The 26,426-nt window shown below is 45.3% G+C and overlaps 1 protein-coding gene across 3 annotated transcripts in view; it reads left to right on the top strand.

Annotated features, from left to right (window-relative positions):
* THSD7B (thrombospondin type 1 domain containing 7B) overlaps positions 1-26,426 on the top strand; it is a 733,248-nt gene that overhangs the window by 557,302 nt on the left and 149,520 nt on the right. For all 3 annotated transcript variants that reach the window (XM_068245888.1, XM_068245890.1, XM_068245889.1), the window contains one exon: positions 14,630-14,763. In XM_068245888.1, coding sequence (XP_068101989.1) covers positions 14,630-14,763 — 134 coding nt within the window. The remainder of the gene's footprint in view (positions 1-14,629; positions 14,764-26,426) is intronic.

Genomic DNA, 26,426 nt, shown 5'->3' with positions numbered 1-26,426 from the left:
TTCCCTGTCACCACCTGGAATGGCGAAAACCCAGAGGAAGAGCTTTTTAGGTTATTGTGCGCAAATTCCGCAAAGGGCAAGAACTTGACCCAGTCAGTCTGAGCCTCTGCCACATAGCACCTAAGAAACTGCTCCAGGGACTGATTGACTCTCTCAGTTTGCCCATTGGTCTGTGGGTGGTAGCCTGACGAAAATGACAGCTTCATGCCCAAATGTTGACAAAATGCCCTCCAAAATTTTGAAACAAACTGGACTCCCCGATCAGACACTATACTTTACGGAATGCCATGCAGCCGAAAGATGTGCGTGATAAAAAGAATGGCCAATTCCTGAGCCGAGGGGAGTCCTTTCAGGGGCACGAAATGGGCCATTTTGCTAAATCTATCGACTACCACCCAAATGACCGACATGCCCTCAGATCTCCGGAGTTCCCCCACAAATCCATGGACAAATGGGTCCATGGTTCACTCGGGGTGGGGAAAGGCTGCAATGTTCCCACAGGTGCTAGATGGGAGGGCTTACTCCTAGCACACACTGCACACTCTCTCACAAACTCCTTACAGTCGGATGCCAAGGAAGGCCACCATGCACATCTTGCGACAAGATCCTGTGTTCTGGTGGCACCAGGATTACCAGAGTTCTTGTGAGAGTGTTAAGCTTGGAGGTGTATTCTCCACAGTCAGCATGCAACACATAAGCTGACGTGAAGGAGGTACACACACTAGCACAAGGAATCAGGATATCCCCAGTTTAGTGGAGGAGAGGACTGACTCCAATAGGAGATTGTGGTGCACAGAGCCGGTGCAGATCCGAACAGCCACAAACAACACTTTCGTAATAACGTCTCAGCGCAAAGTAGCGCTGAGCGCATAAACCAGGACTGAGGAGATCAGGACAGGTAGACAGAATGAACGCTTGCTTAACTAGCCACTACTTAGTGACAGCAAGCGTCCACAATAAAACAGACTGGAATGAGGTAGCCAATGCGTTTGCAGCAACGGCGTGCCTCACAAAGACAGGACAGGATAGTCAGGAAATAGCAGGATCAAGATAGATGAACGTAACACAGATAACTATACAATAAGTATGATTTCCTAGCGTATTACAATTACAGCTATCAATGAAACTATTTGTAACATCTGACTAAGATATGTATATATCGGCAATGAACCGATATATGACATAAGCAGGAACTCTGACTAAGACTGGAGTAATACAGGAAACAGGACTCAGAAGGATTCGCTATCTCTTCGCAGATATGAACGCAATCCACAAACAGGACCAGGAACAGGATACTAGCTCAGCACGGGTGCTCACGATACGCGCAAACTACCAAAGCGTGCTGGAAGGCTGACTGACTGAACACAGGAAATAAACAGTTTGTGTACGTATATATCAGCGACACTGATGTATCAACGTAACACGAATACAAAGAAAATAACAAAATGCGCAAGTATGCGTATATATTGGCGATGAACCAATATATGACACAAGACAAGCAGAGTAACAACTTCTGGAACAAAAGCAGAACTAGGAGGACTCACTGACCCCTTCGCAGGAGTCAGCGCAGTCCACACGGACTAGGAACGAGGTGGGGCACGGGCAGAGTAACAGACAGAATCTGAGACTATGGTAGCCCATGAGGCATTGCAGGAAGCAATTCTTTATACTGAGGTCATCCAATGGGAGCAGACCTGCAGATTCCCACACAAGTGAATGGTAATTAATCACAGGCTGATAGCAGGAAAAGGCAGACAATGATATGCAGCCTGCAGGAAAGGGATTGCCCCTACATTGCAGCAGACAATGTTTGTTTACACAAAAGCATATTTAACTGTCATTAACTTCAGAGCGACTGCAGATGGAATCAGCAACTAGTTTAAGTGCAAACCAAACTATGCAAGCAAATGCATGTAATGACATTAGAACTGCTTGGTTTGCAATACCACTGCAGTCAGCAGTAAACACTGCAGAAGCGATCATAACAGTACCCCCTCCCTTAAACGCGGCCTCTGGACGCCTATAAAAACTGACATATTTCTCCTGAACCACCCAAACCAAAAAATCAGAAGTGGGAAATCCAGCAAACTGATCTGACTGAAAATTCATGAAGGTCGGATCAGCCCGACAAAACCAAATTCCCGAATCAGTCTCACCAAAACTAGACCAATTGGAACCAGAACCTACCGAACCATGCCCGTCAGCACTACAAGCCTCAGTGTGACACCCATCAGAACCACGACTTCCAGAAAACAACCCCAAGAAACTCTCTGAGCGATACCCACCGCCTTACAAGGACTGTCCAAAAACGCCAAAGCCTTTGCAATGCCCACTGGAACTGTCCTTACCAACACAAAACCCACTGTTGAACCAGTCCAAGGTACCAGGACAAGTTTCCTCAGAGATCTCCCAGAACACTTGGAAGCTCCAAAGAGATCCCCACAGGTCAGAACGCCCCTTAGGCTCACATGGAGAACTATCAAGAACCCCTATGGAACCCAGGGCAACTCCAGAGTCAGGGTCACAAGGACAAACATCAAGATCAGGGCTTTTAGGGACCAGAACCATCTCCGGGCATGTAGGCCAACCGGCAACATCAGAACATGTCTCCACTAGGGAAGCACGTGAGCACGCTAACACAGACACATATTAAACTGTCATTAACTTCAGAGCGACTGCAGATGGAATCAGCAACTAGTTTAAGTGCAAACCAAACTATGCAAGCAAATGCATGTAATGACATTAGAACTGCTTGGTTTGCAATACCACTGCAGTCAGCAGTAAACACTGCAGAAGCGATCATAACAGAGAGTGGAACATTTGTAAAATCTGCAGACGATATGGTAGTGGCACAAACATAACTCCCTCAGGCTTCCCTTCAGGAACGTCCTGCTGAAAGGGGCTCAATGTCTCTGTCCAGTCCCCCCAAGTCTCTGTGGCAGCCAAAACCACTCTTTGTGGAAGGATGGTCTCTGGGTCCGAGGGCTGTGCTGTCTCTGGCTCAAAACATCGTGACAAGGCATCCGCCTTAATGTTCTTACTACCTGGGGTATACGTAATTACAAATCTAAATCTTGAAAAAAAAAAGTGACCACCGAGCCTGTCGGGGGCTCAATCTCTTAGCTCCCTCGATATACTCCAGGTTTTTGTGTTCAATGTAGACTGTAATAGTATGTTCTGCTCCTTCCAACCAATGACGCCACTCCTCAAATGCTAACTTGATGGCAAGGAGCTCTCTATTGCCTATATCGTAGTTTTTCTCTGTGGGTGAAAACCTACGTGAAAAGTAGGCACATGGGTGCAATCTGCCCTGTAACCCCGAGCGTTGAGACAGCACAGCCCCTACCCTAACCTCTGAGGCATCTACCTCCACCACAAAGGGATAGGAAATGTCCATGTGTCTCAAAATGGGTGCAGTACAAAAAACATTTTCAGAGTGGAGAATGCAGTCTGTGCTTCCAGGGACCAGTGATTAGTATCCGCCCCCTTCTTAGTGAGAGAGGTTAAAGGTGAGATGACCGTGGAGTACCCCTTTATGAACCTTCTATAGTAATTCGCAAACCCTAAGAACCTCTGGAGAGCCTTCAACCCCACTGGCTGGGGACACTCCAGAACAGCGAGACCTTGGCAGGGTCCATAGAAAGTCCCATGGTAGAGATTATGTACCCCAGAAACGCGACTGATGTCACCTCGAAAATGCATTTCTCCAGTTTGGCATATAATCTGTTTTGTCTCAGTTTCTGCAAAACCAACCGGACGTGAACCCTATGTTCCGAGAGGTTAGACGAGAAAATTAGTATATCATCAAGATATACCAAGACAAACTTCCCCAAGATCTCTCTAAACACCTCGTTAATAAGTTCCTGAAAGACGACCGGGGCGTTACACAACCCGAAGGGTATCACAAGGTACTTGTAATGCCCGTCGGGTGTGTTGAAGGCCGTCTTCCATTCATCACCCTCTCTGATCCGTACCAGGTTGTATGCCCCTCGTAAATCTAGTTTAGAAAAAATCTTGGCATTGGTGACCTGAGTAAATAAATCGTCAATCAGAGGCAACGGATAGCGATTTTTGACCGTAATTTTATTCAGGCCTCTATAATCAATGCACGGCCTAAGACCTCCATCTTTCTTCTTTACAAAAAAGAACCCTGCTCCAGCAGGTGACCGAGAAGGCCGAATGAACCCCTTGGCTAAATTCTCACGAATGTATTCCTGCATGGCCAATTTCTCTGGCCCAGACAAGTTATAGAGGTGGCCTCTAGGGGGCATACAACCTGAATGGAGATCAATAGGACAATCAAAAGGGCGATGTGGGGGAAGTTTGTCAGCTGACTTGGCACAAAACACGTCAGAAAAATCTGAGTACTGATCTGGCACACCCTCCACATGAACCTTGGTCTCTCCCAATGTTACCTTCCCTAGGCAGTTTTGAATACAGTGGGGAGACCAGCTGGTTAGCTGACCGGTGGCCCAATTGATCTGAGGTGAGTGCACCTGTAACCAAGGCATACCGAGAATAATCGTGGAGGTGGCCATATGTAACACAAAAAACTGTAACTTTTCAAAATGTAACACCCCGATAGTAATTCCTACTTCTGGTGTCTGAGACAGCGGACTGTTTCCCTGCAGAGTGGAGTCATCCACTGCCGTAACCTGAATGCGTGGGTTTATCGGCATGACCGGAATACCCAATCTTTTAGAAAACTCAAAATCCATAAAATTAGCTGCTGAGCCTGAGTCAATGAAGGCCTCAGTAGCTTCAGACTTATCTTCCCAAGAAATAGTACAAGGGAGAAGAAGTCGCTCGTCATTGAGGGGTACCAATTGAGCGCCTAGGGCCTGACCCCTGAGTACACCTAGGCAGTAGCGTTTCCCGACCTCTTGGGACAATTTTGTACCCTATGACCCCCCTCCGCACAGTAGAGACACAACTGTTCAGACAACCTGCGCTTCCGCTCCACCTGAGACAAACGAGACCGACCAATCTGCATTGGCTCAGATGGAGGCGAAGCGGGTGAAGGTGGAATTACTGGAGGTGGAATCACTGGAGGCGCAGCATGAGACACAATTTTTACAGTATTTCTTCCACGGGTCTGCCTATGATTGCGCAGACGGCGATCAATTCGGATGGCAGATGCAATGGCTTCATCAATGGACCTAGGTTCAGGTTGTCCTAACATGAATTCTGAAACCTCGTCTGAAAGCCATGATAAAAAACAATCGAGCAATGCATATGTGTCCCACCTGGCAGACACCGACCACCTCCTAAATTCGGCTGCATAATCCTCCACCGACCCCTTGCCTTGACACAATAATTTGAGCTTCTGCTCAAAAGTCGAGGCAATGTCCGGATCGTCGTAAATTATGGCCATAGCATTAAAAAATTCCTCCACAGAGGTCATGGCTTTGTGATCGTCGGGGAGACTATATGCCCAGGTCTGGAAATCGCCTGATAACAAGGTCTTAATAAACGTGATTCTTTGAGTAATGGTTCCTGACGTATTGGGTCTTAACTCAAAGTACGACAACACTCTACTCCTAAAATTTCGGAAATCAGATCTGTGACCAGAAAACCTTTTCGGTACGGGCATACGTATGTCTGTGCTGAGAGGAGACCGCACATCATTCACAGCCGTCTGTGCGGCATGAACAGACCCAGACAATGCATTAAGTTGCGTCTGGTGACTGCCCAGTACCCGGTTGATATCTTCCACCGCAGTGGTGAGGGTACCCAGACGGGCCGTGAGTGCGTCCATTTGAGTTTGGTCTGCCGTTCTGTAACGATCGGTGTAACACAGAGAGGATATGATTACCGGTGATCTGCAGTATCACCGAGAATGCAGAATATACCCGATTATTGATGATCTGCAGTATCACCGATAATCAGATATATCTTCTAACCTCTGGACACCCGAGAGATGAGAGTGTTTGGTGCAACAGTAATACTTCGAGGAACGCACCCGGAAGATGGGTGCTAGACAGTAAGAACTACTGCTATGGATCAGATTCCTTCCACAGGTCTGATGCTCCCCAAGGGGCGGAGCCAAGCTGAGACAGTGGGAAGGACAGAACGTGAGTGACACCAAGGTAGTGTCACTAACAGATCTGTGAACTATCTCTTCACAGCAGAGATAGTTCTCGAGGTCGGACAGGCCAGGTTGTAACCACATGGACAGATACAGTACAGAGACAGGAGAGAGATGCAGAATCCAGGAACTAGCAGTGTTTGGCAACGAAGTATCAGAAAGACAAAGGTACAGAATCAGAGATCAGGAGAATGGTCAGGGATGCAGAAAGTCATAACAGATAATCAACAATGCCTAGACTTGAGTGTGAGCTCCAAGATTCTCACACTCCAGGAACTAGACTAGAATAATGTGAATGATACAGATGGTACAGAATTCCTAGACTAAGATGTGAGTTCCTTGGCTGTCTACACCTAGGAAACTGGTCTAGATAACAATACAGATAATAACAGAATTCCTAGACTAAGGTGTGAGATCCTTGGCCATCAACACCTTTGGAAACTGGTCTAATAACACAGATACAGACAAGGTCTGAGTGCTACCACGTAGTGATTGCAACGGCAGACACCAGATGAATGACCAGCACCCAGTATATATACACTACCGCTCACCAGCGCCTCCCCTAAGTGCTGGACCAATGGAAGTTACTGAACTTGTCAGCTGACCAGCTTGGTCAGCTGACCCTCTTCTGACTGCCATAAAGGCCCTGCCTCTCTGCGCGTGCGCGCGTCCTCCTAAACCAGTGTGGACTATCAGTCCCAGCCACACCAGTCATGTGTTGTAATGTTTCTGCTGAGTTGGATGCGGAAACCGCCGCACCGCTGTCAATGCGTGCGGCGTTTTCTCCGCATTCCGCATTGCTGAGAGTAGCAGGCCTATGCGAGCAAACTTTCCGCATTGGACGCGGAATCCGCCGTCCTGTTGTTAGAGCATGCGGCGGTTTCTCCGCGCCCTGACTGCGCGCCAGCTGCCATGTTGAACGCGGAGTCAGCCACCTCACCTTGAGTATTGGCGGCTTTTTCGCGTTTTCTCACAGTAACAAGTGATAAACGTAACACACTCTTTGGCTGTCCTCCAGCTCCTTCTCAGTCAGAGAGAGTGAGTCACATACCACACTTAGATACATTTATGTAGACAAAATGTATCTATGTAAGCTTCGGATGCGTCTGCAGTTCTCTCCAGGAACTTTAGAGCTCTGTGTAAAGGTGCGTACACACGTCAGATAAAAGTATTTGGAAAATGAAAGATCACAGACCAATTTTACCCCCTTTCATGTAGTATGAGAGCCATACTCTACACAGTCTATTCTATGGAGCTGAACTCCCCATCAGATAAAAATCTTTGCAAGATGCTGCACACACAGATGCTGTACACATTCAACAGATCAGTATCTGCAAAAGATCTGTTCCTGCAAAAGATACATTCCTGCAAAATGCATTCATAGTCTATGATATCTGCAGATCCTCATACACACCTTGTTTAATGGACATTCATCTGCAGATCAGACAATTATCTGCCGACCTGAAGATCCAACCTGGTGGATCTGATCTACAGATAATTGTCCGTTAAACAAGGTGTGGATGAGATCTGCAGATATCATAGACTATGAATGCGTTATGCAGGAATGGATCTTTTGCAGGAACAGATCTTTTGCAGATACTGATCTGTTGCATGTGTACAGCGGTCTTTGTGTGCAGCATCTTGCAATGATTTTTATCTGATGGGGAGTTCAGCTCCATAGAATAGACTGTAGGTATGGCTCTCATACTGCATGGAAGGGGGTAAAATTGGTCTGTGATCTTTCATTTTCCAAAGACTTTTTTCTGACGTGTGTACCCACCTTAACCCTTCCAATGCTGGTCTAGTAAAAAAAAATATGCTGGTTGCATATAATATACTGTAAATAATGTTTTAGAGCAAAGTTGAAATGCAGGGTTATATTCCGCTTTAAAATTTAGATTAAATAAATAAATGGAAGAGGCCCCCCCCACCCAAAAAACAACAACAAAAAAACAACAAAACAAATAGTGATGGCATAAAAAGTAGTGTAAGCGAGCCACTTACCAACTGGATTGACAACCGTGAGCAATTAAGGATTGTATTTAGCAGCACTGGTGAAATGTGTTTCGTGGGTGTCCCCGCTGCCAGTTACAAGTGCCGCAGTGCTGTTTTAGGAGCGTTTAAGTGCCTCTCCTTTCAATGCTTTTATTTTGTTTTATTTTATATGGGTGCCTCCTCCGCTTACTTTCAAACTTTAAAGTTTTTCAGATGGTAATTTCTGCTGTGAATATTACTTTTTGTTTTTACTATTTTGTATCTTAACTACTAACTTCGAGGTCCTTTTGCGCTGTCTAGATTGTATTGCATCCAAAGGGACAATATAATTGCAATGCGATGCAGTTGTAAAGGGGGCTTAGATGCTTTCCTTACATTGAAGGACATCCATGGCTATAATTACTAGGTAATTCCCGGCAGTATTGATCCAGGGATTTTATCTGGTTGCCAGGCTAAGCGAACCAAGCCTTGTTTACACTAAGGCCCGGTTCACACCTGAGTTAAAAAACCGGTCCGCTCCCGGAATCTATACGAATATATATGAATATATACGGTATATGAATAACCTATGGATCCATTCACATTTGAACAGATCCGTTCTGCATGATCCGCTGAATGGACCACAAGTTAGCTGTTGGACCTATTTCTCCTGACCGCTGAGCGGAACGAAATTGAACGCTGAAGCTCTGCATTGGGGGCAATGGGAAAACGGAACGTTTCTTTACACTAGTGAAGAAACGGACCGTTCTAAGGGGCAAAATCCACTTTGGGGGGTGGGGGTGGAATATGGGGAAACGAAATGAAAGCAGCGAAAGGCAAATTAATTGAAAACGGATCTGATGGATCGGTAATCAGATCCATTTTCACTGATCCGTTTGCTACCTAACGCAAATGTGAACCGTGCCTTTGCTAATGTAACCCTATGAGTGTGTTCCTACAGCAGTGTTGTGATTTGTTAAAATCGCAAATGCACTGCATGTAGCATTTTCTGAGCTATTTAGCTTGAATTAATGTGCAAAAACACTCATTCATTCAAAAATCATTTTGCAAATTGCTTTGCAAGCCCACCAAATGCTAGCGATTGCAATTTTTAGTGCATACTAAGCCGGTGACCACACACCATACAATTAAATAATCCAATTTTTCACAAATTCGATCATTTTGATCGGTTGTCCCAAAAAATTGAGAGCTTTTCTTTGTTTTCGATCGATAACTCAGATCGAATTTCCCCTTTTTTTTATTTTTTAAAATTGGACCTGTTGGAAATTTCAGACCAACTTTATCAAGAATTGTATGGTGTGTGATGAATTGTAAGTTATGCGATGTACAGTTCCAATCAAATTTTTCTGAGCTTTCAATTATTTTATTGATGATTGGGGAAAAATCGAACATACGTGTGTGGGTACATTAGTCACATTTTTGAATTGTTACAATCATTCAGAAAAATTGATTGCTATTCTTGAATTGAACAGATATTTAAAAAAAATGGTATGGTGTGTGGCCACCTTTTTTCCACCTTCCTTTGGATCAACTGAGCTCTGCAAGCCAGTATACAATATTTCCTGGTTGAACTCAATGGATATATGTCTTTTTCATCCCAACTATGTAACTAATGAGAGGAAAGGAGGTGCTCAAAGATATAAAATGCAAAAACTTATCTCAGGTGAAACCCCTGCTATGTTTACAAAAAAAAAGAAAACATTTCTAAAACTGAAGGACTTCATGTAGCAACAACCGGTTTAATTTATATTTTTTAAAAGAGGTTTTACCCTTCAAAATGAAGATAAAAAATAGATATGATCCATGGAGCCAGGCCTGGTCTACATAACTCAGACAATAGGGAGAGAAGAGAATACTCAAAAAATATGTTCCCACAAAGAAGCAACCACTAAAGCAATAAGGCTTTCTTTTTTGAGTCTCACTTGTGTCTCCTGGCCCCGATACCCTGAAATTGAAACAATGATTGATGTTAAACTTTTCCCTACATTCTTTTGAGAATGCTGTTTTGGGGTAGGAGCACATAATGGGCTGAGAAGTTTTGATGTTAAAATGCTTACGATGACTGTCGCTGCTTTGGGAGCTTCAAAGAGCGTTTGTCTAGTTCGGCAACCCAACTATCGCAAATAGATTACGCACGCTAGGCCGGACAGAAATGTGAAATATGTAAATTTCCCGCTTGATTCCAGCTCTCCGGGCCTGTGACATGTACCAGGAATTATTAGTTTTGTCTCCACAAACCATCACTTGTCTGGAGCTTCCATCGAGTGGAATACAACTCGATTACCGTCCTGAATTGCGTGCAGCGTGATTTATTTTAGCGACTGACAATTGAAGTTCCTTTGTGTTCCAGATTAGATTGTAAATCAACGTCCTCTTTGATACTGAGGGGAATTTTTTTTTCCCCTTCATAAATATTCGTTTGAAGTCTTCATCCGGTATTACATATTAAACAAGGTTTGCCGAGTAACATCCACTGGGGCAGAAAGAGAAATAGGATCGTAACTCTTCAAACCGAGAGCTAAAGTCAAATAGAAAGTGGACTGAGCAGGTTAGATGGCAAAAAAAAAAAAAAAAAAAGAATTAAGCTAATAAATGCAAATAAAAGCAATTTCTTCAGGAATAATATATGAAATGGAAAAATTTAAAGTATACCTGACCTGAGTCAAAATTACCGAAGATAAGCACAGAGGTGTGTGCATTCTGGATCTGTAAGAATCTGTGAAGTTCTTGCAATGTAAAACCCTCATTTACTTAAAAAAATCTGTAAGAAAATAAAAAAAACCTGGGGTATACTTCCCTCGGGAAGGGGAAGTCTCTGGATCCTAATGAGGCTTCCCCCGTCCTCCTAAGCCTTGACGAACCAACGGTGGAAGCTCCAGAACACCGGCAAAGTAGATATTTACCTTCCCCAGTGCAGGCGCAGTAGCGGCTTTCCGATCGCGCTCAGGCTGAAATAGCTAAGGCTGATTGGGTCCGCTTTACTGCGCAGGCAACTCGTGGCCCCGATCGCGCTCAGTAATTTTCACCTGAGCCTGATTAGAAACTCGCTACTGCGCCTGCACTGGAGTCGGGGAAGGTAAATATTGCAGGCGCTACTGCACCTGGACCACAGACAGCCTTGTCAACTGTGGTTTCGGAGGACACAGTGCTGGATCTTCGAGGCTTGCCCCTCCCGAGGGGGGTTATTTTTGTTAAAGATTCTCTTTAAGAATCAATGTTTCAGCAGAAGACTATATTCAGAGTCCTCCCTTAAGACATATTTTATGAGAACAGAATGCAAATAAAGCATTGGAACATTGTACTTTCTCGAAGGTCAGTTAGCATTTTATCTAGCTGTAAGACACGACCAAGAGGCCCCAGAAGGTATAAACATTTGGGGATTTGCACAGCATGTAGTGGCTGGATAGTGTAATGGTTAAGGGCTTTGCCTCTGACACAGGAGACCTGGTTTCATATCTTGGTTCTCCCTGGTCAGTAAGCCAGCACCTATTCAGTAAGGAGTTCTTTGGGCAAGACTCCCTAACACTGCTACTGAGTGCTCTCTAGTGGCTGCATTGCACACGCTTTGAGTCTGACAGGAGAAAAGCACCATACAAATATAGGAACTACTAGTGACCTAAGCCCGTTTCAAAACGGGCTCTAGGTCTGTCACCGCCGCGCACGCACACACACATGCGCCCGGCCGACCCGCCTCCTGGTCCATCCTGCGTCATGTCCCAACGGCTGCGTCAGTGTAGGACATGTGCAGTAGCCCAAAACACTGACACGGGGACATGGAACGCAGGGAGACTTTATTAGGTAGGATTATTATGTAGGAGTAACCACAGTTCCATGAAAACAGGGAAAAGTATAGCTTGGAATTTCCTGTCCTGCGCAGTGGGTAGGCTGTCAGTCACAGAATCATGGAAGCCAATAGAAAGCTCATAATGTGATTGACATCTAGCATCCACCCAAGGCCCACCTACTGTGGGATGTGACTAACCCTTGTGAAGCTGGAGGTTTTTCTGCATATAAGATCCATCCCTAGTTTTATGGGTACTTTACTTTTGCTGTACTTTCTCTGTGCTTACTATTTTTGTAGCCTAGTTTAGCTTAATTCTGATGGCAGCTCAGCTTCTGATTGCAACGCCGCTACATCAAGGTCTGCAATAATATTCAAAGGGGAATGCAGCATGACCAGGTGTCCAGGAGGACGCAAAACGGCCATCGCAGGTCCCACCATAGCCCCCGACACTCCACCTCCTCTTCCACTGCTGATCTTACTATATAAGATGTCTATGTGAGTCAAGCGTATTCCCAGTATAGATTATTGACTTTTACATGATGCAATAAGCCAGGCTTGGTTCAGGATGGATAGTGCACCTACCTTTTCCTTCTAATCAACAGACATTCATATTCATGCTTTGCTGTTGTAACTAAGAGGTCATGAACACCTTGTATTTCCGATTAAAGCCGATAGATTCCTTAATGGCTTGAGCGTCCTTGGTCTACATCGATTTGCTAAAAGTTGTGTGAATACCCAATTTGGTAAGAAACTAAGTGTGGTCATTGAGCGCCGGTGCCGATGGTCACTGAAACTGCCTACTAAAAATGACAGGATTCACATACCTGTGTGTCCGTTCCTCTGCGGGCCCTGAAATTTAACCATTTTAGCCTTTTGGACGTGACTGTCACATCCAAAAGGCAGCTGTTGCTCTGCGACTGCGCTCACCCACGTGCTCCCGTGCCGCTCCCCAATAGCCCAGAGATCAATGAATGGAAATATTGATCTAAGTCCCTGGTAGAAAGACAGACAGCTTCTTATGAGAAGCTGCGGTCTTTCTGAACAAAAAAAAAAAATCACAACGTCCTTATACTTCCTGTAAGCAAGAGTGCTTGCTTACAGGATCGAATTTAAAAAAAAATGACTGTGGCCATCTTGTGGCCAAATAGTAAAACTACATGTACATATATTTTTTTTCACACAAAACACAAAAAAATACATTTAAAATTAACTGTTTACCTCGCACACCCAAAAAATACCCAAATAAAAAATTTAACTAAAATATAAATAAAAAAATTACAATTTAAAGAAAAACAAAAAACATAGTTACCTAAGGGTCTGAACTTTTTTTTAATATGCATGTCAAGAGGTTATATTACTAATATATTTTTTTTAATTATAAGCTTGTAAATAGTGATGGACGCAAAACTGAAAAATGCACCTTTATTTCCAAATAAAATATTGGCGCCATACATTGTGATAGGGACATAATTTAAATGGTGTAATAACCGGGACAATGGGCAAATAAAATGTGTGGGTTTTATTTATGGTAGCATGTATTAATTTAAAGCTATATTGGCCGGAAACTGAGAAATAATGAATGTATTCCTTTTTTTCTTAATATTCCAGTTAAAATGCATTTAGAAAAAAATTATTCTTAGCAAAATATATCACCCAAAGAAAGCCTAATTGGTGGCGGAAAAAATAAGATATAGATCAATTCATTGTGATAAGTAGTGATAAAGCTATTGCGAATATTGCGAATGAATAAGAGGTAAAAATTGGTCTGATGCATAAGGTATGAAAATGACTGAAGGCTGAAATGATTAAAGGAGTTCTGTGGTGAAATCAGTAGTCTTCTCTGGCGCCCAGTGTCAGCCTGCAGTGCATTGCAGACCCAATCAGGTCAGCGCCTTCTGCGCATGCACAAGAGTGCACGGACCGCCCGTGACTGCACTCACATTGCTGGATGCATATGCGCAGCAGTGCGTTAGTAGTACGTGAGTGACCCCTAAAATCCCCGAGGTGCCTAACCCTAACCACTCTTCCTCAGCTGCCTAACCAGTCCACCCGCCTGCCTAACCGTAACACCCCACCTAACACCTAACCTTAGCTCCCATATACCCCTGCTTCCATAGGAGGCAGTAGTAAATGCCACAATTAGCGCCTATCGCCCGCTAATTATCGTGCGCCATAATTTCACCTCATTGCCGCTAACTGCGGCTTTTACTATTGCCTCCTATGGCGGCACCATTTTTATCCCCGCCCATTCTGCACCATTTCTATCTGCTTTGTCCTGTAATGCTTAGCCTAGGCTAATGTGCTATGCAGACTCCCCCCCCCCCCCCCTCCCGGCTTCCTGGGATACGAGGTATATTTTGTACTGGCTTTGGAACTCATTAACCATACATTCCACAGAGATCACCTGACAGGACTAAAGATGTCGCCATCTGATAAATTTCCGAATGTAAATCGGGGTGAGGAAAGATTTTACAAACACCAACTGAATAATTTATAAATGAGTAATGTAAACAAATTAATTAAAAAAGCCATTTTATTCTTTACATTATTTCATCTACAGTTCCTCATTAAGATGTGTGGCTGGAGTCGTCCTTTAAAGAGCAGAGTGCTATCCCTCCTACGGCTTTGTCTAGAGAGTCTATATGTTCATTACATTCAGCACACAAACACAAAATGCTACAGATGTGTTTCTAGCTTGTCTTAGTGATGCCACGAGATAGAATAATCCATTCCCATTCCTCCCCTCTTGTGTCTCCTGACAGGTGTACGAGGTAGTCCCCTGCTATAATGAATGCAGTCAGTACTTGTGGGTGTCTGAGCCGTGGTCCGCCTGCAAACTCCACAGCGAGGGGAAGACTGCCGGCTGCGGGGCCGGAATACAAATCAGAAGAGTGCGGTGAGTGAAAGAGGCAGTTCATCTCCGCTGACTGAGCCATACATCATGTGCGAGCGTCTCACCGCAGTGTCAGACCTTCAGCAAAGACTTCACAACTTTATCCTGCAATGTGGTGGCTGAGCAGCTTGCTGACTGCACCGGAACCTCCGCCTGCTCACAGCACGATGCGGCAGATTTATCCACTGTGTGCTGTACCGGGGAAGGAGGAGGACCGCAGTGCCCATCTTTGTTGCCCTTGATAGGGATACTCATTTAGATTCCGCGTTTTTGATTGAAAATCTGCACTTCCGCATGGGAATGCGAAAATTCTAGTGTGTTAAGCGGATTTCCGCGGAAACTGTGGTCATTTCCATGAGAAATCTGTTTACCGATATGCGGTAATTTTAAAGGAGCACTGTAACCCCAAAAAGTTTAACTTACCTAGGGCTTCTACTTCCCCCCCGCCGGCATCCTGTGTCCGCACCGGGACAAAACGATCCTCCGGTCCCCCGCCACAGGACATCTGCGGGGGGCTAATAGAAGCCCCAGGTAAGGGGGCTTTTTTGGGGGGGGTTGAGGTTCAGTACTCCTTTAACTACTTGCCGACCGATCCACGCCAATTGGCATGAACGCAGCGGCAGCCCCAGGACCGCTCCACGCCGATTGGCGTGAACGGCCTTCTATGGGGCTAGTAGTACAGTGCTGCGATCTAAGGCAGCGCTATACTGGGGACTGTGTGACACGGCTGTCCCCCTGGTGGACACAGAAGCAATCAGCAGTGATAGGCTGCAGCCGATCACAGTGATTGGCTGACTGGGGGAGGGAGGGAAAATATTTAAAGAAATACTGTTTTTTATTTTTAAAAAAATGATAATAAAAATATTTGTTTAAAAAAAATAAACATGGGGGGAGCGATCAGACCCCACCAGCAGAGAGCTCTGTTGGTGGGGAGAAAAGAGGGAGGGGGGATCACTTGTGTGCTATGTTGTGCGGCCCTGCAGCGAGCCCTTAAAGCTGCAGTGGCTTATTTAATTAAAAATGGCCTGGTCACTTGGGAGGTTTAACACTGCGGTTCTCAAGTGGTTAAAGAGAAACTCCAGTGAAAATAATGTAATAAAAAAGTGCTTCGTTTTTACAATCATTATACATCAATGATTTAGTCAGTGTTTGCCTATTGTACTGTTCTTCCCCACAATTCAACAAGACTCCCACAGTGTGATGTCAGGACCTCAGAGCTGTGAGGTGCTGACATCACATGAGGGAGGAGTTTTACCACAAAATCAGCTATTCAGAGCCCCCTGATGATCCATTTGAGAAAAGGAAAAGATTTCTCATGGGAAGGGGGGTTTCAGCTACTGACTGGGATGAAGTTCAATTCTTGGTTACGGTTTCTCTTTAAGCCAATCAAAAGGCTCAGAATGAATAAACCAATCAGACAATGGGGATGTAGGTGGAGATTTTAGCCGCAAATCCACATTATTAATATTTGCTAATTTTAAGACAATCAGAAGACTCATAAAGTTGGAATAAATAATCCAATGAGAGAGTGTCGTTCAGCAAATTCTTTTGAAGTGTCCCAGTCTGAGCGCAGCGTGAGTGTGAACAGAATTGGATGAGCTGTAGGACTGTAAGGAGTAATGGTTCAGACAGGGCTGGTGCAAGCCACAGTGGGGCCTCAGGGCAAAACTAACCTTGGGGGGGCCCTCCTGCCTTTTCCCTCCCGCCTTCTGCTGTAAATTAACCCATCAGGGCCCCCAAGCTAGCTCCCGCCCCCAGTTCCCTCCCCTTAACTTCACTGTGCTTCCCGGGGCTCTTGCACCGTTTTTATCAGCATAGGAACTCACCTGTCCCAGCGGGCTCTCCATCCGTTGTCTTCGTCCTCACAGGGACATCTTGTACTCAGTGACCCAGCGCATGTTATTGCGTAATGACATGCAACGAGTCATGGAGAAGAGGCAGCCATTGGTGGTGAAGATGATGAGCAGTGCACACACAGACAGGTGAATTTCTATGCTGACAAGACTTTGTAGGGGCACTGGTGAGCACAGGTCAAGGGGAGACCTGAGTGGGGAGGGGGCGGCAGCTCTCGGGAGCCCTGGGGCTATTGCCCCCTTTGCCTCTGTGGTAGCTCTGGCCCTGGGGGCAGAAAGAGGGACACACGTACAAGATATGGAAATAAAGAGACAGAAAGAAAGTCAGACAAAAAACGGATTGGTGGTGGAGAGAGAAAAAGTTGACAGGAAGAGGTGGAGGAGTGAAAGGAAAAGAGTGGTTTCATAGAGATATAGGGCTTGCTTCACTAAGACAAATAGCACGCCTTGTCAAAGTTAACACACCTTATCAAAGTTAACATGCCCTATCAGAGTAGCCTAGCGAGCATAGCGAACATATGCCTGCTAAATGGCAATGGCGAGAGCTCCACTACTCCTGCCCTGAGCCACTGTGGGTTCATAGCGCTCACCATGCTACCCTGATAAGGCGTGTTAACTTTGATAAGGCGTGCTATTTGCCTCAGTGAATCAAGCCCATAGAGTTGGCCGAGAGAAGGTGGCAGAGGGGGGGGGGGGGGGGAGGTGATACAAGTTTGTTGGAGAAGAAAAGGCAGGTTGTGGAGAGGAAGAAAGAGATGAAGAGAGAGATACCAGAGAATTGGGACGTGTGGTAGAGACAGAGAGAGAAAGATGTGTTGCGGCGAGAGAGAGGCAGGGTGGAGATGAAGGAGGAGAGATGTTGGAGAGAGATGTGTGTGATGGAAAAGGAGAGAGAGAAGTAGTGGAGAGGAAGAGAGGGGTGGCAGAGTGAGGGGTGGCACGGGGGGTGAAAGTAGTGAAAAGAAAGAAAGAGATGGGGAGAGAGATGTCAGAGAATGAGAGGTGTGGTGGAAACAGAGAGGGAAATATGTTTTGCAGAGACAGACACATTGGAGATGAAGTGAGAGAGAGGTCTGTGATGGAGAAGGAAAGAGAGGGAGACAGGTGGCAGAGATACAAGTATGGTGCAGAGAGATTCAAGTTCTGGAAAGAGGAAGGAGTGAGGTTGAGATTGTTAGAAGGAAGTAGGTGAAAAGAAGATAGGACCGTATAGTGATGATGGGCAAAGGGGTGGAGGACAGGAGCGCAACAATAACTCCCGCTACCGCCTCTCTTGAAGGAGGGGGTGGGGCTAAAGGGACCCACAATTATTGAGATGATCAGAGAGCAGTGTAGAGGGAGAATGGTTGCAGAGAGAGCACGGTAGCGGAAAGAGAAATTGTTTAGATGTAGAAAAAGATGTACTAATTCAGAAGAATGGCAATGGGGAGAGAGATGGGGTGGCTATAAGGGAGGTGGTATAATTGGTGTTAATCCCAGATCCAGAAAGAACCAGAGGGAGGGGTTCATAGCGAGGGAGTGAGAGACGGAGAGAGGAGCAGAAGAGGAGGAATGTGAGGTGATGGATAGAAAGCTGGCAGAGGGAGCTGTGTCCATTCCATTTATTGGAGAAATTGATGTTCCTCTGAGTCTCTCTGAGAATGTGTGTTTTGCCGCATGAAAATGCATCTGAAAGCAGAAAGTCCTTTTAATTTTATGTGGCTAGCGGGTTGTTCTATCTACACACTTAGCTGAGCATTTTCCAGCAGGCAGAACTCGCGTCAAGTATGAAAACACATAGTATAAAATGAGGCCATAACAAGGCATGTCAGGTCAGACTCTCCAAGGCTTGCAAGAAGATCTATAGGTTTTATCAACATGTGGTCAATAACCAAACTATGTTCTAATGATTTCTATTAGCAAACCATGCCCCATGCAGAATGCCCATTTTGAGGTTCAGTAGAATTTAAAGGGGATCTGAGATGATTTAAATAGAAGAATTCATACTTGCCGAGAGCGTTGTGCGCCTACCTGCACAGAACGCTCCCGGTGACGGAAGTGCGCTGCCGTGCATGTGCAGAGCAGACTGACTGACTTGACTGAAGCCTTTGTACTAAGGAAGATTTAAGACGAACGCATGGCAAGGAAACTCACAGAGTACATTGGGCTGGAGGAAGCCCCAGGTAAGTATAAATTATTCTATTTAAATCATCACAGGTACAATTTAACCTCCTCAGCGGTAACCCCGTGTGTGACACGGGGTAAGCCGCCGGAGGGTGCCACTCAGGCCCTGCTGGCCCGATTTACATAATTTTTTTTTGCTACACGCAGCTAGCACTTTGCTAGCTGCGTGTGCATAACGATCGCCGCCGCCCTCCGCCGATTCGCCGCTATCCGCCGCGCCCCCCCCCCCCCCCCCCCGAGACCCCTGCGCTGCCTGGCCAATCAGTGCCAGGCAGCGCTGAGGGGTAGATCGGAATACCCGCTGACGTCCGTGACGTCATCGCGATCGTCGCCATGGCGACGGGGAAGCCCATACAGGGAATCCCGTTCAGAACGGGATTCCCTGCAGGGTAAAAGTGCCGGCGGCGATTGGAGGGGTGGGAGGGATAGCGAAGGGAGGGGGGAAGCATGTAGCTAGCGCTAGGCTAGCTACATGCTTTAAAAAAATAAATAAATAAAAAAAAAAGTGCTGCGCTGCCCCCTGGCGGATTTATTGTACCGCCAAGGGGGTTAAAGAGGAACTTTGACCAAAGACTGAACTTCATTCCAATCAGTAGCTGATACCCACTTTTCCCACACAAATTCTTTGCCTTTTGTCAAATAGATCCTCAGGAAGAGGTCTGTACAGGGCAGTTTCTAGGCTAAATTTCACCCAGGGCAAAGGTGTAAAAATCGCCCCCCCCCCCCATGGAGCCAGGCATAGGTGCCCGCAGTACAGGCTAGCTAAGTAGGTGCCTCCAGTATAGGGTAGCCTGTATAGTTGCCCCTAGTATAGATTAGATAGGTAGTTGCCTCCAGTTTAGGTTAGATAGGTAGGTGCCTGCTTTATAGGTTATCTACGTAGGTGCCTCCAGTAGAGGGTAGCCCGTATAGTTGCCACCAGTGTGGGTTAGATAGGTAGGTTACCCCAGTATAGGTTAGATAGGTAGGTTCCCCCAGTATGGGTTAGATAGGTAGGTTCCTGCAGTTTAGGTTATATAGGTAGGTTCCCGCAGTATAGGTTAGTTAGATAGGTTCCCGCAGTATAGGTTAGTTAGGTAGGTTCCCGCAGTATAGGTTAGTTAGGTAGGTTCCCTAAGTATAGGTTAGTTAGGTAGGTGCCCCGCAATATAGGTGTTAGTTAGGTATAGGCGCAGGAGCGGGGGGAGCGGACATAATAGTAATAACTCACCTGCTTCCACCGAACCCGCGCTGCTTCAATGTCCTTCCTTTCCCGGCATCTATCTCATTAGTAACAGCGCTTCCTGTGATGACATGCGGTACGTCATCACAGGGGGCGCTGTTACCAGGCGACGGACGCCGAGAGAGGAAAGATATTGAAACTGCGGGGGAACGGATGAAGAAGGTGAGTTATTACTAGGATGTCCGTTCCCCTGCTCCAGCGCCCCCCTCCTGCCGCACAATAAAGCGCCCCGGGCGATTGCACGTATCGCATGCCCATAGAAACGGGGCTGGGTCTGTATGGCTCATATTGTGGTGAAACCCCTCCCCCAGTGTGATGTCAGGACCTAGGTCCTGACTGGTTTACTGTCTGTGAACCTTGTTGCAATGTGGGAAATAATGGCTTTTTCCAACTGCCAAGCAACTAGTATCTCCCTCTGTGCATAGAAAGATTACCTGGCAAAACTTAAGATGTTGCCACCAGTCATACACTTTAGAATGTAAATCAGAGAGAGGAACGATTTTACAGTGGGCAAATACTGACTAAATAATCTATAAATTAATATTGTAAACAATAAAAAAATATATTCATTATGTTATTTTCACTACAGTTCCTTTTTAAAGCCAATGGGTACCGGTTAAAAAAAAAGAAAAAGTCAGATACTCACCTAAGGAGAGGGAAGGCTCGGTCCTAATGAGCCTTCCCTCTCCTCTCCCGGTGCCCTCGGTGCTGCGCTGGCTCCCCCGTTCGCGTCCGCCGCCGCAGGAACTTCGGAGGTCTTCGGGAGCACTCGGGCTTCCGTGACGGGCTGCTCCATACTACGTACGCGCATGCGTCATAGAGGGTGCTCGCGCATGCGTAGTATGGAGCGGCCGCGTCATCGGGAGCCCGAGTGCTCCCGAAGACCTCCGAAGTTCCTGCGGCATGCGGAAGTGGCAGTATTTGACCGAACTGGTCGAATACTGCCACGGGGGATCCTGCGCGGGACCGGGCACCGGGAGAGGAGAGGGAAGGCTCATTAGGACCGAGCCTTCCCTCTCCTTAGGTGAGTATCTGACTTTTTCTTTTTTTAACCGGTAAACATTCACTATAAAGTGGGATTATACTCCCCAAACTAAGATTGCAGTAACTACTCTTCGCTGCATAAAAGAACATGTGAAAGCATTCCCAAGTATTCCCGTATTCCACGTGTGTAAAATCATTTATTTTAACTGCTGGGTACAGTAGAAGCTTGCTTATCTCTTGTCATCGGCAAAGGCAAGAATCTCCCAGTGTCTGTGTCTTCATTCAGCCCTCTTCCTTTCCTCCTGAAGTAACTCGGCTGTTGCCAGGGGGATGTGTTTGTTCAGCACAGGGAGGGGGGGGGGGGGGGGGCGAAGTGAAGATATAGGAAGTGTTTCTGCTTCTGAAACCAGTAATATTACCAGTAAAAGTGGGTATTCTGAATATTTTACTGCATTCTACTATATGTCACTACAGTGTCTTTTTAACACTGACCTCATACCGTGTTTCCCCGAAAATTAGACACTGTCTTTTATTAATTTTTCCTTCAAGGGCATATTTTTGGGGAGGTCTTATATTTTGTGGGGGGAACCAGATCCCCCTTTAGTATATAGTCAGTGTATGTAGCCAGATCCCCCTTGTATATAGCCAGTGTATATAGCCAGATCCTCCTTATATATAGCCAGATCCGCCTTGTATATAGCCAGATTCCTCCAGTCTATAGCCAGCATATACTGTATAGCCAGATCCCCCTTGTATATAGCTAGATCCCCCCAGTATTTAGCCAGCGTATATAGCCAGATCCCCCTTGTATATAGCCAGATCCCTCCAGTATATAGCCAGCATATATAGCCAGATCCCCCTTGTATATAGCCAGTGTATATAGCCAGATCCCCCAGTATATTGCCAGTGTATATAACCAGATTCCCCCTAGCATATAGCCAGTGTATATAGCAATATAGCCAGTGTATATAGCCATGCCCCCCCCCCCCCCCCCTTGCTGCTACTTTACCTGCTCTGCTCCCAGTACCCTTCCTTTATATGGCGGCGCTGTTACAGTTCAACACTAGCTGCTTTCACCGCAAGTCACGCTGATCTGAGGTGTGAATTATGCCGCCGGGCAATCTAGACTTCCTGGAGGAGGGGGCTGGGAACAAAGGTGGGGGGGGGGGGGTCAGGGGCATGCAGGTGAACACCATTGCCCCAACTTCCCCAGCGCCGGCCCGTGCTCTTTGCCGTGTCCTCGTCTCTTCCACTACCGCTAGGGCTTTATTTAAGGGAGGGCTTATATTTTGAGCATGCTCGAAATACTGTATATGCTAGGGCTCATTTTCAGGGGAGGTCCTACTTTCGGGGAAACACTGTATTTTGCCACTATAAAATCACTAGCCAATCAGATTTGTGTGTTGCCTCATTGGCTCAGTGACAGGTTCGTTAGTTTAATAACATGGGACTGCGCGGCTCTGTATTCTCAGCGATTACCAGGATTTGTTGTTTGTTTGCTGCGAGACAGGAGCTTTGTGAAGAAAACAGAAGAATTACATTATTTAAATTTAATTCAATTCAAACGTCTGCTTAGCTAAATGTTTTAGCCTGCGTCCCTGACATTTATATTGCATTTTGTAGCAAGAATACAATAATCTAGTTTTGTTATGAAGGTTAAAAAGCCTTGTATATTGTATTTTCCTTACAGTTATAACGAGACAAGCGGTAATATAAATGTTGCACAGTAAACATTTGCGTATTGGCGAGTGGCTAAAGATTTTATTTAAAGTGGACCTGAACTCTTGCACAGGACAGAAGGAAAGCCTAGAGAAGTGCACCCTGTATGTATTTAGAGAGTTTAGCTTGTCTAATTCCCCCACATCTGTTACTAAACACAACTGTAATTTGATCTCTCAGCTGTCAGCTCAGGGATCTCCTTTGCCTCAGCAGAGCATCTCATTTCTACACAAGATGTTACTTCCAGTATACTGTTTACAGTACTCTGGAACTTAGTGTAGCGCCAACTTGTGGTCAAATAGTAAAAATGCACCAACATACACTATTCTAGAGAAAATACATTTTTTAAATAAATTTTTAACCCTTTCACCCCTACCCCATAGTAACCAAAATAAAACACTTTAAAAAAAATGACATAATTAAAAAAAACAAGAACCTAAATAGTTACCTTGGGGCTTTTTTAATATGTATTTCATGAGGGTATATTACTGTTATTTTGTAAATCAAAGGCTTGTAATTATGGATATAGTATAAAAAAAATAAAAAATGCTAAAAATACACCTCTGTTTCCAAATGAAATATTATCACTATACATTGTACTAAGGACACAATTTAAATGTTGTAAAAACCGGGACAAATTGACAAAGAAAATGTGTGTGTTTTGTCTATCATAGCAAATTTTATTTTAAAACTATAATGGCTGAAAACTGAAAAATATTTTTTTTCATAATTTTTCTTATTATTCCCTTTAAAACGCATATAAAATAAAATAATTCTAGCAAAATATACAACCCAAAGAAAGCCTAATTTGTGGTGAATAAAACAATATATAGATCAGTTCAATATGATAAGTAACAATAAAGTTATTGGCAAATGAATGGGAGGAATGTGATATGAAAATTGGTGTGGTTTTTTTAGGGGGAAAAAAAAGCTGTGGTCGGGTATTGAGTTAAAGCGCTAATACACTTTATTATAGAGATTCCTTAGAAGATCATCTGCATAGACAGTCGGCTACAACTAGCAGTCATTTGGGCGACAGGCTTACAATTTTTATATTTCTTTTTGATTCAAGAATTGCAATCAATTTTTTGGGTTGATTGTAACATTTGAAAAATATGACCAATGTGAAATGCAGGTGTGTTAAATTTTTCCCCATTTGTAAAAATAAATTATTGAAAACTCAGAAAAAAATAGCTTGGGTCTTTATACCAAGAATTTGACAATCTACCCAACACCATTCAATTTTCATAAAGATTGATCAGAAAAACCTGCCACTCCCGATCAACTTTTATAAAAAGTCTTTACAACCAGTCTTTTTATTGAATAGCAGCATTTTTTGTATCATGTGTGACCACCTTTAGGAACTAGGTGAAGGGTTCAGTTTAGGCACCTCAGGTTAGGGCTAGGCATTAGTTGGTGAGTTTGGTTTCGGGACTAACGGGGGGGGGGGGGGTGTAGGCACAGAGAAGGGGGGTTCAAGTGAGCATGGGTGGAGGGAACTGCACCTCAATTAGGTAAGCATAAGAGCGATTGGCATGTCCACTGCTTTTTCAGCTGTGACACTTGGAGATCCAACATGCCTGATCTGTTAGTGATGTCTTGGGACAGCTGCACATACAGTAGATTCTTGGCATGGGATGGGAAGAAATGGCCATTCCCTCTGCTATTTTCCCGACACCTCTGCTATTTTCCCGACACTTCAGGCTGCACACAACCCTGCGATAAATAATTTTACCTGATCGCTTTGCATTATGGGGCGATGTGACACATTGCTGGGCTATGTGGCAAAAGGCCCACACTGTCTCATAGTGAGAGTCCAACAAGCAAGAGGTACCCCCCCCTCCTCCCGGGAAGCAGGAAATTAGCGCTTGCGGCTAATGGATTATAAACCCCCCCCCCCCACACCCCACCCCCATGGTGCTAATGCAAATATCGTCTGTTAAGAATCCAAAGCCAAAATTTGGACACCTGGTGAACAGCTGTGGGGGAAGCCAACACTGTTGGATGTGCTTGAAGCTCAGACAACGAAAAAGTAGTGTGTATGTAGGTTTATTGTCCTGGCCCTTGTCAATACATAACAATATGCACCAAAAACTGTGCAGGGGCCCCTGGGAACACAATAAAGTTGAGGGTGGAGATCTGAAGTAAGGGTGGCTGGCAGACGCGGCCCAGGGTGGTTGGGGTAGGGGGCCCCAGATCTTTTATGCCCCAGGGGCTCCATTTCAGCTTGTTGCGGCCCTAGGCCCTAATTACCTAACATGCATCAGAAATGTATTAAAATGAAATGGGGCCCAAGGCTAGATAGAAGTTTTTGCCAACCATTGATGGTCATCTGGCTTTTTTAGTTAGATTTGGTGGGGGCTAGCATCCACTGGGCCCCTAGACTAACTCCAGGCCCTGGGCAACTGCCTAGGTTTGTCTTATGGATGATCCGGTGCTCTAACGAAATAGCCTACATCGTCGAACTAACCCACATCCCTTTACTATCCCCTCCCTAACCCTAACTCATGACTTTACTATCCCCTCCCCCTCCCTAACCCCTCCTGCCTGTGTATTTGTCAAAGCACATAGGCAGATTCGATACATAGTCTATTTCGTTGGCAGACCTGGCTCTGACATGCATGGCACATAGGGGGACATTTATCAAGAGTGTCTGAGACAAAATATTAGTTGGTTTTTAGAAATCTGTGCAGAATTGTCTCAGACATCCTAAGAAATCACTAAATAGTGCAGATTCCTTCTTAAACTGTTAGGAATAGGAGGAGTTAGGAAGGTCTCTCAGGCAGTGCAGTGTGTGAGGGAAATTACTGTTGCTGAGATAACCAACACATCTGCTGTCAGCAGGCTCTGAATGAGGGGGGAGGAGCCCTCCACAAATCACATCTAGCCTGTACTGCTGCACTATCTGCACTATCACTAACTGCAGAACAGTTCCTCTGCTGGTTAGAAAGAAAAAACGGCCTCTAGTGTAGTAATATGATCCTTCACAATTACACCCAACGCATTCTCAATATATAAAAAAAAGGCCTATTTATATGGAAATATACAAGTGTTTTATCCATGCTACTGTGAGGCTGATGAGTTAACACCCCCCCCCCAGCCCCCAGCCTAATATACGAAAATGTTTGCGAGGCGGCGGCAGCGTTTGGCCGCAGCGCTGATTGACAGCTCTAGGCTAGGAAATTAAGGTGCGACATTCCTCGCTGCCCCAGGTTATGGGATGCTCTGCATTATAAATCACAACTTTTATTTACATTGGAGATTCGTCCGCTGGCCGCCAACACGAGTACGCCTGGCGTTTAGCACGTGCGTGATCTATGGAGCAGGAAAATGAATGCGATGGTAATGTAAGCGGAAAGAGCAAAGGGACATTTTATCAAAGGGAACGTCGATACATTAACTGTGCGCTTGTCCTTCTGTCCTGTGGCCCCGACCCCGTCTTGCGATCGCGCATTCTGCATACGCTCGTCCATCATCATGATGGTCTCCGTCTTTTGAAGAGTGGTTTCATCTCTTTGTAAGATCATCTCTTCCGAGATTACAGACTGGAGGCATTTCATTTGCATTGTTTGTGGAACCTCTTTGTGGAACCTTTACGCGTGAAAAGCGTCTGCACAGCCCATCTGATTGCGCGATTAGCATAGACGGGTCGTGTCTGATTTTGTAAAGCTGGCCGTATACTGCAGCTGTTTTTCCGTTTTTTTTTGTTTTTTTTAAAGAACAGA

The sequence above is a fragment of the Hyperolius riggenbachi genome, chromosome 7, assembly GCF_040937935.1.
Source record: "Hyperolius riggenbachi isolate aHypRig1 chromosome 7, aHypRig1.pri, whole genome shotgun sequence".
Lineage (NCBI taxonomy): Eukaryota > Metazoa > Chordata > Amphibia > Anura > Hyperoliidae > Hyperolius > Hyperolius riggenbachi.
The sequence above is the reverse complement of the archived record's forward strand: the minus strand, read 5'-3'. Positions and strand labels throughout refer to the sequence as shown.